The sequence below is a fragment of the Protopterus annectens genome, chromosome 10.part0 (genome assembly GCF_019279795.1).
Source record: "Protopterus annectens isolate FY-2018-M chromosome 10.part0, PAN1.0, whole genome shotgun sequence".
NCBI lineage: Eukaryota > Metazoa > Chordata > Ceratodontiformes > Protopteridae > Protopterus > Protopterus annectens.
In genome coordinates, this window is record NC_056744.1 from 1,397,863,412 (window position 1) to 1,397,880,185 (window position 16,774).

Genomic DNA, 16,774 nt, shown 5'->3' on the forward strand with positions numbered 1-16,774 from the left:
CTAAAGCTCCAAAAGGAGTTTTGGGAAGAGGGGTAACTGCTCCTGGGGGGTTGAGAGATGCCACTGAATGTGGGCTTGGAGTGTCAAACCATGAAATATCCTTTTTTTTTTGATTATGGAAAGAATTCAAGTGTCTTGGGTGATGCTTTCCCAAACCCAGTGAGCATTGGACAGGCAAAAGGGAAAGAGAGGCATCTGCAGGGTAGTCACAGACTCCCTGCTTTGTCAGGAAAGGACTGCCTTTGTTGTGAGGATGGCTGAGAACGCCTAAGTTTCTGTTGTCTCTTGCCTCCTCTAGAAGACTTACTGGAGGGTTGGTGAGTGTGGCTATGGACAAAAACAGGCTTTGAAGGGAAATTCCTGTGAAACATTGTGACAGGAGAAACCAGGATGTGTTTCAACTCCTTGAGTTCCTTTTTTTTGCTGTAGGGACTTAAATATGGAGCCTGCTGCCTTTGTCCAGTAACTTAGATTTGAAATCATCCTGGAGGGGCTGCAGCCTGAGCCAGGAAAATCTTGTAAGAACTGAGCCAGTAGCAGATGCTCTGACACAAGCCTCCGGAGAACCATAGCTGCATTTAATGGAATATTTTGCTACCTGAGAGGAAGCTCCCAGAATAGATAGAGCTAAGGCTTTTCCGTCTGAGTCTGGAAGATTTGCAATGGCACTAGATGCCTGAGACAAAAGCTCTAAGAAGTACTTTGTCATATGTGTCTGGTAATTAATGGCCCTGAAAGCCAAGGTGGCTGATATATAGGCCTTTTTACCCAGTCTCTGCAGGGTTCTACTCTGTTTCATCTGATAGAAGAAGATTAGAGGAAGAAAGCATCCGAGAAGGTTTGTCTGTAGCTGCAGAAATAACTGCTGGGTCTGCGACAGGGCACCCGAAGAGGAATTTACAATCCTCAGAATGTTATTTATTTAGCTGTCCGTCGGAATTGTACATCATACTATGTAGGAAAGACCAATTGTAAATTGAAAAATCGTATTCTAAAAACATGTTTCTGATATAAAGCTTAAGAATATACAGAATGCCTTACATCATCATATTTAGATGAATGCAAGACATACTTTTTTGTTTATGGTACTGCAGATTGTGAACAGAAACATTGGGGATGGGGGGGGGTTGATTTGGTCATCCACACTGAATATAATGAAATGAAGTGGATTCTGAGATAAGGGGCTGACAAAGTCCCAGGTTTAAATGGGATTGTCCCTTTAAAACCTATTTTAAAGAAAAGGAGGGTGCAATACTGACAATTGATTGGTTGTAACTAAGTTTAAAATAAGAACGGATTCTGCTTGTATTTTATCTGATGAAGGGTTGTGTACCCAAAAGCACTCATTGTGCACTTTATTTTAATTTATCTTATTTTATTTGTTTTAATAAATTGTTGCAAGAGGTTTGGCCTGGTGGTTTCTGCCTTCATTGCTTTTTTTTTTTTTTACACGTTGGATGTTTTTAGGAGGTAGACCTTTGGTGTAAAGTTGTTTTTCTTCTTTTTTGGATCGTTTGTTTGTTCAATCTTTACACACATGATGGAATGGAGAAATGTGGATATTGATTTGGGTTATTGCTCACAGAGAAATATTAACAACTCATTGATGGATAACATGAAAAGAAATGCTTTTATGCTGTCGAATCCACTATTGAATTTGGATATTCGACATATCGCCAGACAAGCACCTGAAATGGAGAAGGACATTGCTGGTGAGACTGAATGTAGTAATTTGCTATCTACTTTACAAAATTGGCTTATGAGGCTGAAGCGTTTGCAGTGGCAGAGATTTCACCTTGGAGGCATGCCTCAAACACAACATCATTCCCAGGGGCCTCCGTGTACTCTGAATGCCCACACAGGGACAGACCTATCCGGATTTACTTGCATGCTGGCAGGAGATTAACCTACAGACTAGTATGCCTTATATGCGACTAATAATTGAATATTTTTCACCCGGGGGAGAAGGATTTGATGGCTAAGGTAGAAACCATGCAGAAAGATATTGAAACTAGATTTAAAGATGAGTATCAAGTGGACAAGGCTGCAACAAATTAAGACTAAAAAACTGGCATGAGATTACCGTGACTTGTCTGCAGGCTGTATTTTTACTTGGCCGTGAGAGAATGTGTTAAAAAAAGATCTGTCACTGAAAATTTAACCAGGGAGCCAGCTCAAAATCAGCAGCAGGAAAAAGAACTAAATAATGCAGTATGTCCTCATTTGGACAAAATGGTTTCTTCAGCATTGGCTAGCATGAGGAATAGCCACAATCCCAATGTTTCCATGACTACTGCAGAACGACCTATCAACATTGATGTGATAACAACCAATGAATGTAATGGAATTGAATCATCTGAGGTGGCGTCATTACTCTCTACGTCCAACACTAGTACAGAGGGATTTTTGGCTTTGGGAGCACAACCAAAATTTTCTGTAGAAAAGAACAGTGTCACTTTTCCCATGCTCCCAGTACCAGTAAAAAAGAAATATTCACAGGAACGAAGTATATCACGCAACAGAGATCAGAAAAGGCGGCGAATTTCCCAATGACTATGGACGATAATAACATTGTGTATAATCTGTCAGGTATTGTTTTATCTGCTGAACAATTATTTGTTTTAAATAAGGGCTTAACATTCGTACCCAGTGTAGGTTCAGATTACTGTCAAGTGATTGTGGACATTATGTGTTTCACTCACAGTGTCATGCTTAGGCAAATGTTTGGCAATGATGGTAATTCAACAGAATATGTTTTAAGACAGGCAAGTGTATTTGTACCGATGTTACATCCTACTATGACAATGTTTTTAAAAGTATGTGAGCAGGAAATAGACAAACATTTACAGAGGGAAAAAAGACACAAATATTATAATTTAACTATGCAACAGAGAGAGGCTTTGAATTTATTATGTCAAGATGAGCGCATTGCAATAAAACAAGCATATATGGGGGAGTTGCTATTGTAGTGATGAACAAACAATGGTATTGTGATAGAATGCTATTTTTACTACAAGATGATATGACCTTTTGCCCGATTTCACCAGTAATGCCAAATGTGGTTACAAACAAGGTGAAGAACTCTTTAATTAATATGCAAAAAGTTGGTTTATTAGATGAGACAACCCTGAGATTTTTACTGGTTGACAATCCTGTTGTGCCCATTTTTAAGGCCTTCCCGAAGATATACAAAGACATACTGAACCCACCCCTAAGACCTATTGTTTCTGGAAGGGGGTGGGTGACAGAAAATATATCTATTTGGGTAGAGTTTGCCCTAAAACCAGTACTACAATTATTCCCCAGAATATTAAAGGAGTTATCCCAGTTTTTGAATTCCTTATATGAGCACTTGCAAAAAGAAAGTGGCCAGAGTTATATGTTCATCACATTAGATGTAAGTAATCTTTTTACAGTTATAAATAATGATTATGGCTTAAAGGCAATTGAGAATATATTATTAGAAAAAGCGGGCTTTAACCATGATGATAATCAGAGAATTTGCAAGTTACTAAGGATGGTATTGGATAATAATATTTTTATGTGTCAAGGGAGATATTACCAGCAAAGACAGGGTGTCCTAGTGGGTACACCTTGTGCCAACTCATATGCGAACCTTGTCTTAGCTTATTGGGAGGATTTGGTCATATTTAATGCATGACATGAATGGGAGGCATTGGGATTTTATACCAGATTTGTAGACGATGTGTTTTTCTTGTAGAAGGGAACAAAAAATGAGTTGACATTTTTTGTAGAATATTTGGAGTCTACTACAGATTTTTTTCAGATTTTCATTGATTTTTTCTAAAACTGTAATAGATTATTTAGATGTTCGCATTAGTAAGGATAGGGAGAGTGCTACTGAAACATCGCTATATAGGAAAGCATGTTGGCAGAACACTTTGCTGTCATTTGACAGCATACACCCCAGACACAGATTTGGTAATATTATAAAAGGGCAGGTACATAGGATCTCGCGTCTTTGTACCAATGATAATAAGTTTGAAAGTGAAATAAGTACTTGGAAGGTAATCTGAAAAAGAGGGGTTATACACCGGAATATGTTGAAAGGGCACTAGGACGTAATATTACCGACAGGCATAGCATGGCCAGACAATGGTTCTCCAGGAGACAGAATAAAAATGGAGAAAATGTAGATATTAAGAAAAATGAAGGGGTGCGCATGTTCCTCACATACAGTAATGATGTGGGTGGCATTTGCAATATAATCAAGCACAACTGGAAAATGTTACAGACAGATAATAAGACAGCTAATCTGGTTGGCCCATGACTTTATTTTACCTTCAGAAGGAATAAAAATTTAAAGGCTAGGCTATGCCATGAACCGGGTCTGGGCAATACTCGGACACCATCTACACAAAGGACAGGTACACATATATGCTGCCAATGTAAGGCTTGTAGATACATCATGTGAGAAAATGTATTTATTCACCCCAGGACAGGATGAAAGTATTCGTTAAAAGGTTATGCTGACTGTAATACGCAAAACATTATTTATTTAGCTGTCTGCCAGAATTATATTTCATACTATGTAGGAAAGACCAATTGTAAATTGGAAAATCATATTTTAAAACATGTTTCTGATATAAAACTTAAGAATACACACAATGCCTTATATCATCATATTGAGATGAACGCAGGACATACTTTTTTGTTTATGGTATTGCAGATTGTGAACAGAAACATTAGGGGGAGTGATTTAGTCAACCATACTGAATATAATGAAATGAAGTGGATTGTGAGACTAGGTGCTGACAAAGTCCCAGGTTTAAATGGGATTGTCACTTTAAAACCTGCTTTAAAGAAAAGGAGGATACAATACTGATTATTGATTGGTTGTAACTAAATTTAAAATTAGAACAGATTCTGCTTGTATTTTATCAAATTAAGGGTTGTGTAGCCGAAAGCGCTCATTGTGTACTTTATTTTAATTTATCTTATTTTATTTGTTTTAATAAATTGTTGCAAGGAGTTCGGCCTGGTGGTTTCTGCCTTCATTGCTTTTTCTTTACACGTTGGATGTTTTCAGGCGGTAGACCTTTGGTGTAAGGTTGTTGTTCTTCTTTTTTGGATCCTTCATAAAAATGCATGCTAATGAATTAGAAGTTATGTACCTACCATAACGTTCCATGTTAGTTGTCTTCTTCTCGCCTTCTTTCTTGCTGGATGGGTTCGGAGCCGAACCTCGGCTCCGACTCGGCCACTACTAAAGCTCGAGAGCTAGTTCCACTGGCTCGAGGCTCCCCTATATCCCACAATGCTAGGCGGTAACTACTCAGATCTCGTTTGATAGCTAGACCAAGCAACAAAAGGCAGCTCCAAAACCTGGAGAGATAATCCACCTCTAAACCTGAAGGTAAGGTATCCTAAACCTAACAAAGGGAAATAGAGGTGGACAAGCTGTGGGAAAAAAAACAAGATGAGAAAATCACCAGAAAAAAACAATCCTCTAGGTCTGTCCAGGCTTGGGGGAAGGAGGGTGGGACGCAAGAAAGAAGGCGAGAAGAAGACAACTAACATGGAACGTTATGGTAGGTACATAACTTCTCAATGTTAAGTTGTCTATCTCGCCTTCATTCTTGCTGGATGGGACCACATCCCTAGCACCTTGTCCCGGGTGGCCTATCGGAACAGACTCTTGAGAACAGTGGAACCAAAGTTGGCTCGACCCCTAGAGGCTAAGTCCAACTTGTAATGAGAAATGAAGGTATGGGGAGAGGCCCAAGTAGCTGCAGAACAAATCGAATCAATAGGCAGTCTGTCTTGAAAAGCTATAGATGTGGCTAAAGCTCTAGTTGAATGAGCTCTGGGTTTGGATGGCAACTGCTGATGTCTGATCTCATAAACAAAGGTAATCAACGAAATAAGCCATCTAGAGAGAGATACTTTAGTGACTGGAAGGCCCATTCTACCTTCCGCATAGGAAATAAAGAGTTGATCGGACTTCCTAAACTGTTTGGTCCTGTCTAAATAGTACCTAAGTTGGCGATGAACGTCCAAGCTGTGTAATTTTTGCTCTGATCTGTTTGAGTAGTTAGGGAAGAACACTGGAAGATCAATGGTCTGATTCAAATTTGCTGTTGAAGCTACCTTAGGCAAAAAGGACGGATTAGTACGTAAGGATACCCTATCCTTATGAAACAATAAATAAGGGGGTCGACTACACAGAGCATGGAGTTCAGAGACTCTTCTAGCTGAAGTAATAGCTACCAGGAAAAGAGTTTTCCAAGATAGCAACTTCATTGAGCAAGAAGCCGCAGGTTCAAAGGGGGGGGGGGAGAATTAAAAACGCTAGAACCAAGTTCAGATCCCATTGAGGAGGAGGATCCTTGACAGGTGGTTTGAGGAGAAAAACTCCCTTTAGGAAAGCTTTACAGAGCTTGTGAGCCATAATGGAAGACTCTGAGACACCTACATGAAAGTTAGATATAGCCGCCAATTGAACTTTGATGGTAGACGGAGACGAACCTGGGTGGAAAAGCTCGGCTAGAAAATCCAGGATAGATTGAATGGAGGCAGTGAAAGGATCTAAATTCTTTGACTCTGCCCAATAGGAAAAACGTTTCCATTTGCTATTATAAATCTTCTCGAACTGAGTGGGATATTAAAGGAAGCCTGGCTAAAGTTGGAACTGGAGTAACCACGCTGTGAGGTGGAGAGAGGGAAGGGAGTGGTGTAACTGACCCGACTGATGGGTCAAGAGGTCTGGAACTGGGTCCAGATGCCAAGGTTGCTCCAACAGATAATGGTGAAGAAAAGGGAACCAAACCTGTCGAGGCCAGTAAGGGGCAATGAGGATCATGGAAGCTTTCAGAGTGATGGCTTTCTGAATTAGTTGAGATATCAGTGGGAAGGGTGGAAAGGCATATAGAAGTCCCCGGGGCCAATAGTGGACTAGAGCGTCTCTGCTGGGGTGGCCTGGTTGGGGAAAGAGGGTGAAGAAATCGTCGCACTTGCTGTTTTGGGGAGTAGCGAAAAGGTCGCAGCAAGGCCGGCCCCACTTCTGAAATATTTTCTCCAACACTGAATTCTTCAGAGACCACTCGTGAGGCATGAGAATAGCCCTGCTCAACTTGTCTGCAATCACATTGGACTTCCCGGGAATATGCGTTGGTAACAGAAATCGCTGAGAAGAAATCACCCACTGCCACAGTCTGAGTGCTTCTCGACATAAAGGGTAAGATTTGGTTCCGCCTTGTTTGTTGATGTACCACACTACAGACATGTTGTCTGTCTGAATTGCTATAGTCCCCTTCGGAAGAGAGTCTTGAAGGGCTTGCAATGCTAGAAGCACTGCTCTCATCTCTAGGACATTTATGTGCAAGTGGCACTCGAAAGGCTGCCACATGCCCTGGACCGTCCTGCCCTGGTAATGCCCCCCCCACCCGATCAGGGAGGCGTCCGTTGTCAATGTAGCAACCGGAGGAGAGGGAACGAAAGGTCTCCCTATGTAGAGCTGGGGGGATGTGATCCACCAAGATAGATGATTCCTGCATGATTGAGTTATCACAATAGAGTGGGACATTGGAAGTCATTGGAATGACCACTGTGTGAACAGCATCCATTGTAAGATTCTCATGTGGAAGCGGGCTAACGGGAGGAGAGGGATAGCCGCCGCCATTATTCCTAAGACCTTCAGGACCAGTCTGACTTTGACCTTGTTGCTCTGCAAGACAAGAGAGACCTGTCTGTGTATGTATGCTACCCTTTGCTCTGTGAGTCTGGCTGACATGTTGACTGTGTCTAGATTTGCGCCTATGAAGGTAATAACACGACAAGGCGACAAGACAGACTTTTTGTAATTTATGGAGATGCCTAGTGTTTGACATGTGTGTAAGGTGTGGTCTCTGGCAAGAAGGAGAAGATGCTTGGTGGGGGCTGTTAGGAGCCAGTCGTCTAAATATGGAAACACTTGGAATCCTTGCCGTCTCAGATGAGAGGCGACCACCGCCATGCATTTGGTAAACACTCGAGGGGCTGTAGTGAGACCAAAGGGCAGGGCCCTGAACTGGAAATGACTGGTTCCCAGCCTGAAGCGGAGAAATCTCCTGGAGCGTCAGTTCATTCTGATGTGATAGTACGCATCCTGGAGGTCTATAGAGCACATCCAGTTGTCCCGCCCCAAAAAGGGCAGAATGGACTGCAGCGTGACCATCCGAAATTTCGTTCTCTTGACAAACTTGTTCAAGATTCTGAGATCCAAGATGGGTCTCCAGTCCCCTGTTTTCTTTGGCACCAAAAAGAATTTGGAGTAGATTCCGGATCCTTGTTGGTCTGCTGGAACTGGTTGAATGGCTCTTTTTGAAAGCAGCTTTGAAATTTCTAGCTCTGCGTGTTCCCTTTGATTGGGTGGAACGTCTGGAAGGGAACTTTTGGATCGTCTTGGGATATGAATGAACGGAATTTTGTAGCCCTCGGATATGATCGACTGTACCCACTTGTCTTTGGTAAGGGAAAGCCAGGCTTCTGGGTACAGCGATAATCTTCCCCCGACTGCCTCCGAAGGTGGACAGCCGGGCAGCCCCTCAGGGTTGCTGAAAGGGTTTGTCAGAGAAGGTTTCGCTGCTACCCTGGTTCTGCGGGGCCCCCCTGCCTCTAGGACAGCGTCTATTATTATTGTTCCCCCCTCTGCCTCTAGAGGGGAACCGACTTTGTGCATCAAGTGAGACTCCCTGTGGTTGTTTGCGGAACCACCCTTCCTCCCTTCTGACCTTTGGGGTAAGGTCTAGAAGGAGTAGAAAAACGGACTCCCATGGCAGAGAGAGTCTTGCCTTCAACCTCGCACCTAGTCAGGGTTTCCGTCACTTGAGGACCAAAGAGGGATGATCCATCAAAGGGGGAGTTAGTGAAGGACGCCTTGAAAGGGTCCGCAAAGTTACATAGCCGCATCCAGGCATGCCGATGTAAGGCCACACCTGTACCTGCAGCTCTACTCGCTCCGTCAGCCACGTATGAAAGGAGGCGCATGGAGGAGTTAACTATTGAGTTGAGGGTCGCCAGCTGAGAGTTCATTCTATCCTGAAAACCCGCAGCTGATGGATCCTTTAACATTTCACTCACTTCCTTGAGCAAATCCCTCTGGAGATGAGTGAAATGACACAGGTAATTCAGCGAGCGCATGGAAAAGGTCGCTGATGAAAACATCCACTTACCGTTCCTGTCCATGGTCCTAGACTCCTTGTTAGGAGGATGGACAGGTACTGAAGGATCAGCTAGCTCCTTCTTGGTGGCTGCAGCCACCACCATAGCATCAACAGAGATGCCTTTGGCTAAGAATTCTTTATCCTTCGGGGCAGTGATGAATTTTGACGGTCTCCTGGGGGTGGGTTCCACTGAGTCAGGAGCCGTCCAAGCCTTCCTTGCCACCACTTCCATGAGGGGGTCAAAGGGAGGGGACACCCAGGAGGTGGAAGGGCGAGAGCCAAATGCCTCAAGATACACTGATTCATCCTCTGAAGGGTTAAGGGCTGGCCAATTCCCCCTCTGTTTCAAGATTTCGAGGATGTCCGCAAAGGAGACATCTTCAGAGGGAGAATGAGGGGAACCCTGAGAATCCTCTAAATCAGTGTCAGAGGTGACAGACTCAGGGGAGTCAATGTGCTTCCTCTTGCACTGCCTCTTCCTAGGGGGCTCTCCTACAGGGTCAGGAGAGGCCTCGGAAGAGGAGGAAATACCCACTGGGGATACTTGAGGGGCTGGCTCTCTACGATCCGGGATGAGGGGGTGAGAAGAAATCACCGCAGGCACCGTGGAGGGAGGGGCAGATGGAGCCGACTGTGGGGTAGAACCAGGTTCTAACATGCTCCTCATGACCTCGAAGGCACCCCTGTCAGGCAGGGCCAGAGGTCTCCGCTCTGAAAAGCTGAAAACCTCCCCCGGCACCGACAGTGATGGCTTCGAGGCAGATGTCGGAGCCGAACTCACCAGAGCCGAAGAACCGAGAGGGAGAGCGAGGTCAGACAAGGGTCCAATGCCACTCACCCCCTCGGAGCCGACAAGGGAAGTCCGGCGCCGAGATTCCTCCAAAGAAGAAATCGGAGCCGACGACGGTGCCGAAGACAAAGGAATCGGTACCGACGCACCCACAGTCTCGGGTCCGACCAGCCCCAGCTCCGAACTCAAAATAGAATAGCCATCGACTGTTGAGTCGGGCTATGAAGCATTTGGGCCAGTGCCTCGGACTTGAGAAGTCAACACCACCCTCTGAAGGTCATGGTCTGAAAGCCTCGACGACCTAGAGGAATGAGATCTATGGATCCGTTCAGACAACAATGGCGATGCAGGAGCCGAATGAACGGAGCCGATAGATGGTGATCTAGACCTCTTTCTGGATATCGGTTCCGATAACATAATCGGAGCCGATTCAACAGTGTCTGCCTCGGCTCTGGCCGGAGCCGAGGAAACAGTAGGAACATGTGTTCGAGAATCATCGGCTCCAGCCGGAGCCGATGTCCGAACAGGCTTAGAAGCCCCAGCCAACGACTCAGACACTGGAGCCGACGGTCTGGAAGGCTTGGAGGGTTTCCCCGAAGATTGAGTTGGGGGACCCTCAGGCTTCAATAAGCCCCTTAAAATGAGCTTATTTTTCCACTCCTGCAGGACTCGAGGGCTGAAACCATGGCAAACAGCACACGAGTCCTGCAAGTGCAAAGGTCCCAGGCAGTAGACACAAGAAGTGTGACCGTCTGTCAGAGACATTTTCTGACAGCACGAGTCACACTTCTTAAAGCCTGAGACCTTAGATTCTTTAGACATGGTTCTAAAGATATGAATCACTCACACAAGCACACCAAATTAAATTAAGTAAGGAAAAAAATTCCCACACAAACACTCACTCCAACTACTAGGAGGGGTGAGAAAGGGGCCTAAGGGCTAAGGTGGATTTTGAGGAAAAAATCAAGGATTAAAGGGAAGGATTTGAGAGACAGGGACTGGAATCTAACTAACTAAGTAAGGGATATTAGAAAATAAAATTAAAGGGGTCTAAGTTGACTAAAAGTCTAAGAAAATACACTAACCTGTAGAGCCGGTTGGAACAAAGCACCTCGTCAGCTATAGCGGCAAACGAGATCTGAGTAGTTACCGCCTAGCATTGTGGGATATAGGGGAGCCTCGAGCCGGTGGAACTAGCTCTCGAGCTTTAGTAGTGGCCGAGGTTTGGCTCCGAACCCATCCAGCAAGAATGAAGGCGACATAGACAACTTAACATACTCTGTTATTACATCAACTTTCTATGTTTATAGAGTGATATTTAAAAATCTGCCCCTGATTTTGGACCTTTGCCCCCCCCCCCCAATTAACACTGGCTTTACCTGAACTTCTTGTCTAAGAGATTGAAAGGTATGGCCATGATTTAAATAGTGAACAACTCTTACCTGTGAGGTTTTTTTTGTTCAGACCTAGTTGATATGAACCAGCTTAAAAGAAGAATTGAAGAATCACAAATGTGTAATTTCCAGTGCATGTGTGTGTGAGGGGGTGGGTGGAGTTCTTCACTTACTAACTTAAGGATCACCTCAGTTTCTTAAAAACAGAGTATAAAAATCAGCAGGGTGGGAAATGTTTAGGATCAGGTTCTTCCCCTGTATTACTCCTTAGACCCCAAGAATCTTTTCTCTCTACAATACTTAACTTCACAAAGCCAGTCTAAGACATGTCTTCTTGCCCCAATATATAAAAGAAAGTCAGCATATAAAGAGCAGCAGGGATGCAGGGTGCCCCGTGTGATAGGGTGGTGCAAATCCTCTCTGGAACAATTTTTTAAATATTTTTTGTTCTTTTAGAATTTGAATCCTTTTGTGATCACAATTTGAGTTTCAATCAGAGAATATCTCATTTCTGTCACAGAGCCTGATAATGCAGGTGAACAAATAACACAATAGCTCTCTTCTGAAAAGAAGCCAAAGGACTTGCAGCACCAATCCTGACAGTTTAATTTTCATTCATTTGTTATCTAGGTAATCTCAAAGGGCACATATAACTCTTCTCAGGGGCTTCTTGCAAGCCCTGTCTTAAGTGCCTTGCTCAGAATCACATGTTAGGCAAATGGAGATGGAATCAATCCAGCAAAGGGCTATAGGATAAAGTTTACTAGCAGCTCATAACACAAATTCTCTGTGCTAGACAAGTAAATTAAAATAAAGGAAGGACCAATGTTTTTTCATTTTACAGAATCCTTGTTTTTTTCTTAACTTATTTTTATATTATGCAAGGACAAGTAGCTACCACATACTCACTCAACATAAAGCAGGAAGTGCTTGTCCTGCAGCTGGACAAGGATGGAATAAAATATGGCCTATGTTAAATAAAGGTTGGTTACCTCACTTTTGAGTTGCCATTTTTAAATAGACAGGGTCTCAAAACATCTTCTTTTATAAGGAAAGTAAAGTCTGCATGTTGTAAAGCTTCTACTTGCTGAACATCAAAACTGCCACAAGCAGACAATAGTTACTGAGGGTATTTGGCTGGGGGAATGTCTGCAACACTTGCCAGAAATGTTCCATGGCATATCACCCCAGGGGGGTACCCTTAAAAAAGCATGAACAAATACAGGATAGAACAGCCTGCAAGTGATAGCTTATTTAAGTTCAATATCAAACGGTGACAATTTTCAACTACTCAGTTAAGGATGAGGTCTCCAAGAAGGATACACTTATTTTAGCAGTCCATTGATGAAAGCTTGTCAAATGTTTTGAAGGAGATGAATTGAAGAATTTGGATGTGGTGGCAATGACATGTGATTGACTGGAAAAGCCCATTCCCAAATTTTGATAGTCTGTTGGTACACATAGTAGGAATGGGTATCCACTTACTTGCTGATATAACATACCATGGCTGGACTGTCAGAGAAGGCAACAACATTTTGGGTCTTAAAACACCTGCAAGATCTGAAGGACTACACTCATTTCTAGAACACCGATGAGGCTTCTTCCTCTGTGACCATGTCCCTTGTACTGTCTGCTCTTTATAATGTCAACCCACTCTAGAGCACAGGCATAAGTACAGTCCATCAAATGTCACTGGGGTGGTTGGAAGGATGAGCCAACAGATTCAGATTGGACTCATGAATCCACCACTGAGATTATTTTTGCACTTGCTAAAAACTATCAGAAAGTCAAGGGAATCTAGTAACTAACACCACTGAATTCTGAGTATCCACTGTAGAGCTCTCAAATAAAAGAAAGCATTTGTTACCATACAAATGAAAGCTACCATGAGGCCTAACAACCCAAGGCAAAGAGCTGCCAGAACATACTTACACAAAGCACAATAACACAAAATCAGAAGGGAAGCAGGAGGACAGCAATTGGCTACAATTCCTACAGCAAGAGAAAACCAGTATGCACTAACCTTATGTGTGTAGAAAATTATAAAGGAATATAACAAACAAAAAATACTTCTCTTTGTGACCCAAGGACAACAGTAAGCAAAATAAGCATCTTTCGAATATGGTAGTTTGGGGCTGCTCTCTCTTAAATGGGATGACTAGTGGCACAGCTAAAGAGATCTAGAATTGGGTCCTGAGAAGCATGGCAATGTTTGTGACAAGACAGGGACTAGGTAGTTTGGGAAAGTACTCACTGCCGGACTAAGTCCTTTTTGTCTTCAGCAATGAGGATGGAAATCCAGTCATGTCATACATTGAGGATTTATGCGCACTTGCACTGTAAACATTACACCTGTTATTTGTATGTGTGAGTGTGTGTGTGTATGTGTGTGTGTGTGTGTGTGTGTGTGTGTCTCTGTGTGTTGTGGGTTCAGGTTTGCAAACATCCATGCAAATAAAACATGTATAAAGTACAAACCAATGACAGTGACTTCTTTTTCAAGAAAAAACAATAGGCAACCATAAACATTTTTAAAAAATAAATCAAAGAACAACACTCAAAAAAATCAACAAAAATGAACACAGGACACTTTCTAAGTGCAGTAATGCTCTACAGGGTTGGTGTTACATAATGAACTCTCCAGGTGTGGTTAGGACTTCCAATTCCCATGGGTGGTCTGTTGTTTTCCTGCAATGCCCAACCTATCAGGCAGTATGACAAATACTGTTGTATTGCTGCTTTTACCATCAGAACTGAAGCCATTATACTGCAAGCCTAGCAATTTCATTCAGATACCTGTTCAATAATTTTATCAATTAATCTACCAATAAACTGACCATCATAATTTACTGATCTACCATATTTATAACCTGATTTTTCTATTAACTATATGAATTACTTGATTGCTAGATTAAATTAATTCTTATTGTTAATAGAAAATGAACAACATGAATTATTTGATTGCTTGATTCTTGACTATAGCAGTTCAAATCAAACTTTAGCACTTTTAATACTTTTTATACCTGCTCCCATTAAATTTCATTGGCTGTATTCAATATATTTTCTTGGACCAGTAATCTTTACTTGACATTTCATCAGTAAAACAATATAAAAACTGTTAATCAATCCCATTAAAAAAGTAGTCTGTTAAAGACAATAATAGATTTTGGAGTTTATAACAGATTAAGTTAAACCTTTTTCTTACTGAAATTCATTTTCAAATTCTGTGGCCAATATTCCATTTTTCTGAAGATCATATGTCATCCTTTGCATCCCCTGGACATTTTGAGCATATTATTAAAATCTGCACTACCAAGTAAGCTGGTAGTGTGGTAAAGACTCAACCAGGCCACTGTGATACTAAACTAATAACTACCCTTTACTCTAATATTCTGCTGTTTCACTGTCTTATCAATCTTATTCAACTACTCAATGAGTAATATGTAGTTTAAATCCATCGTACCTAAGAAATCAGCACCTCTGTTGTGCAAGAACCCAGCTTCCAAGGCAGCCAACTAGGCATATTGATGGACAAAGTAAAGCTATATGGTAATACATTGATGTTTGTCAGGGAACACTAAGGCATTTCTGAAAAACATCAACTTCTCTTTTTATTACAGAAATTAATTCTGTGTCTCAAAAATTTGCATGCCAGTGTTCATCCCTGGCATGACGTCAGCAAGAAAAAACACCACGCATGAGATGCTTAAACTGCCTATCACCTTCAAGCGATGTACATTTAACTGCTCACTGTTAATGTTTAGGACACATGCACAGAATCTTTTCCGGGGATGCATGGTTATGCTCTGCTTGTTTTCCTGTATTGCCTGATAATTCCATTTGACAGCGAATTGTTTTGAAGGAGCACATGACTCAGGTATTCTGGTAAGTCAAAGTGCTGGAAAACAAACTCTTTAAGAAACTTTGTTTGCAAATACATGTATATATGTGGCACAGTAAATGACAGACTACAGAGAAATTAATTCAGTTCACACAATGGTTACTGTCACAGAAATCATTAAGCTTCTCTGGTTATTCATGAAAGACTATTCTGCAGAATAAACTAGTTTACTATAGAGACACATGCAGCACAAAATAGCACTGAAAAGATATAATACAAGATGGATCCAACATGATTAAGGACTGAGCAACACAATGTTTTGTTACCTTAACATGGTAAGGTCCCAGTACAATCCAGCCACAGAAGCAGTAACCCAAATAGATCATGGCAGCACAGCAACAGAATCGAATAACATTAGGAAATGCAGCTCGCAGAGTCAAAATGAGAAGCTGTTGGGAGTCAGTAACAACACAAAACATTACCCGTGAGTTTAAAAGTATGTACTACTTTAATAGAGAAAGGTACCACAAGTTACTTACATTGTACTTTTGGAAGAAGCCAAGGTATCGGATAACACCAACCCACACGAGCATGGTAGAAGTGCCAAGCAGGATGCTGCAGACATCATAACTGGTGAAGCTCTTACAGAGATAAAGGTTTCAACGATTAAAAAAGGCACATGAAAATGAGTTAAGAATATTCAGTAAAAGCAAACACCACACATAAAAAAATACCTCTCCACAAAAGGGTGGGAAAGACTAGTAGACTCAAGCAGTATAAGTAGCACATCTGTTATGTGTGTGTTTGCGGCATGCATGTGTATCTGAGCTTTTGTAGGTCTGTATGGATATGCATATGTGCGTGTGTTTGTGCATGTGTGAGTGAATGACTGTACCGGTACCTACACGTGTGTTTGTGTTTGTGTGTTTTTTGTTTTTTTGTATGTGTGAGAATGTGACTACATCTGTATGCAAGTCTGTGATTTATTCTTTCTCCATCAGTCCCTAAAATCTATTTACATGCACCTCCCGTCCACCTCTTCCTTTTTCATTTCAGTCACCTAGGAGGTCAGGGAGAATGTCTTGTATACTTTCTGGTTACATGCAGTTTGCCTGCATGTACCACTGAGCCTTCAATGATGTCAATCAGGTAAAGGGAAGGAAAGATAAAGTCTAATTAGAAGAAAGCAGCGAGATATACCATCTCCTCCACTGGTATAACTTAACGGCGCTACTGGGAAATGTGGCCAGTACACTTCAACTTGCTTCAGTGCTGAAGTCTGCTAATGAGTGAACCACCGAAGAGGAACAAGTAGAAATTCTGCACTTTGACATGTAGTGATGAGACTTCTGTCTAATACCAGTGACCATGGGTCTGGAATAAAGCATGGCTTTATAGGGTTAGTCATTGCAGAATGAATGTCTGTGAGTGTGTGTGTATGTGGGGGTGTCACATTTTCTGGAAGGATAGGTAGACATCAGTACTCAAAATAGCTAGACCTGTGGGGGATGAGTGCCACAAAAAGCCCTTGAATGATAGCTGTAGACTGGTATTCAGATTGCACAGCTCTCAGAGGACGACTATA

General features: G+C 42.2%; 2 protein-coding genes across 3 annotated transcripts in view; both read right to left on the reverse strand.

Annotated features, from left to right (window-relative positions):
- The window catches only part of LOC122813614 (mucolipin-2-like), a 1,348,087-nt gene that overhangs the window by 1,066,026 nt on the left and 265,287 nt on the right, over positions 1 to 16,774 (reverse strand). The window lies entirely within an intron of this gene.
- Positions 1 to 16,774, reverse strand: part of MCOLN3 (mucolipin TRP cation channel 3) — a 1,554,854-nt gene that overhangs the window by 171,552 nt on the left and 1,366,528 nt on the right. The window contains exons 11-12 of the mRNA XM_044086032.1: positions 15,729 to 15,830; positions 15,516 to 15,638 (exon numbers count right to left, since the gene is read on the reverse strand). Coding sequence (XP_043941967.1) covers positions 15,516 to 15,638; positions 15,729 to 15,830 — 225 coding nt within the window. The remainder of the gene's footprint in view (positions 1 to 15,515; positions 15,639 to 15,728; positions 15,831 to 16,774) is intronic.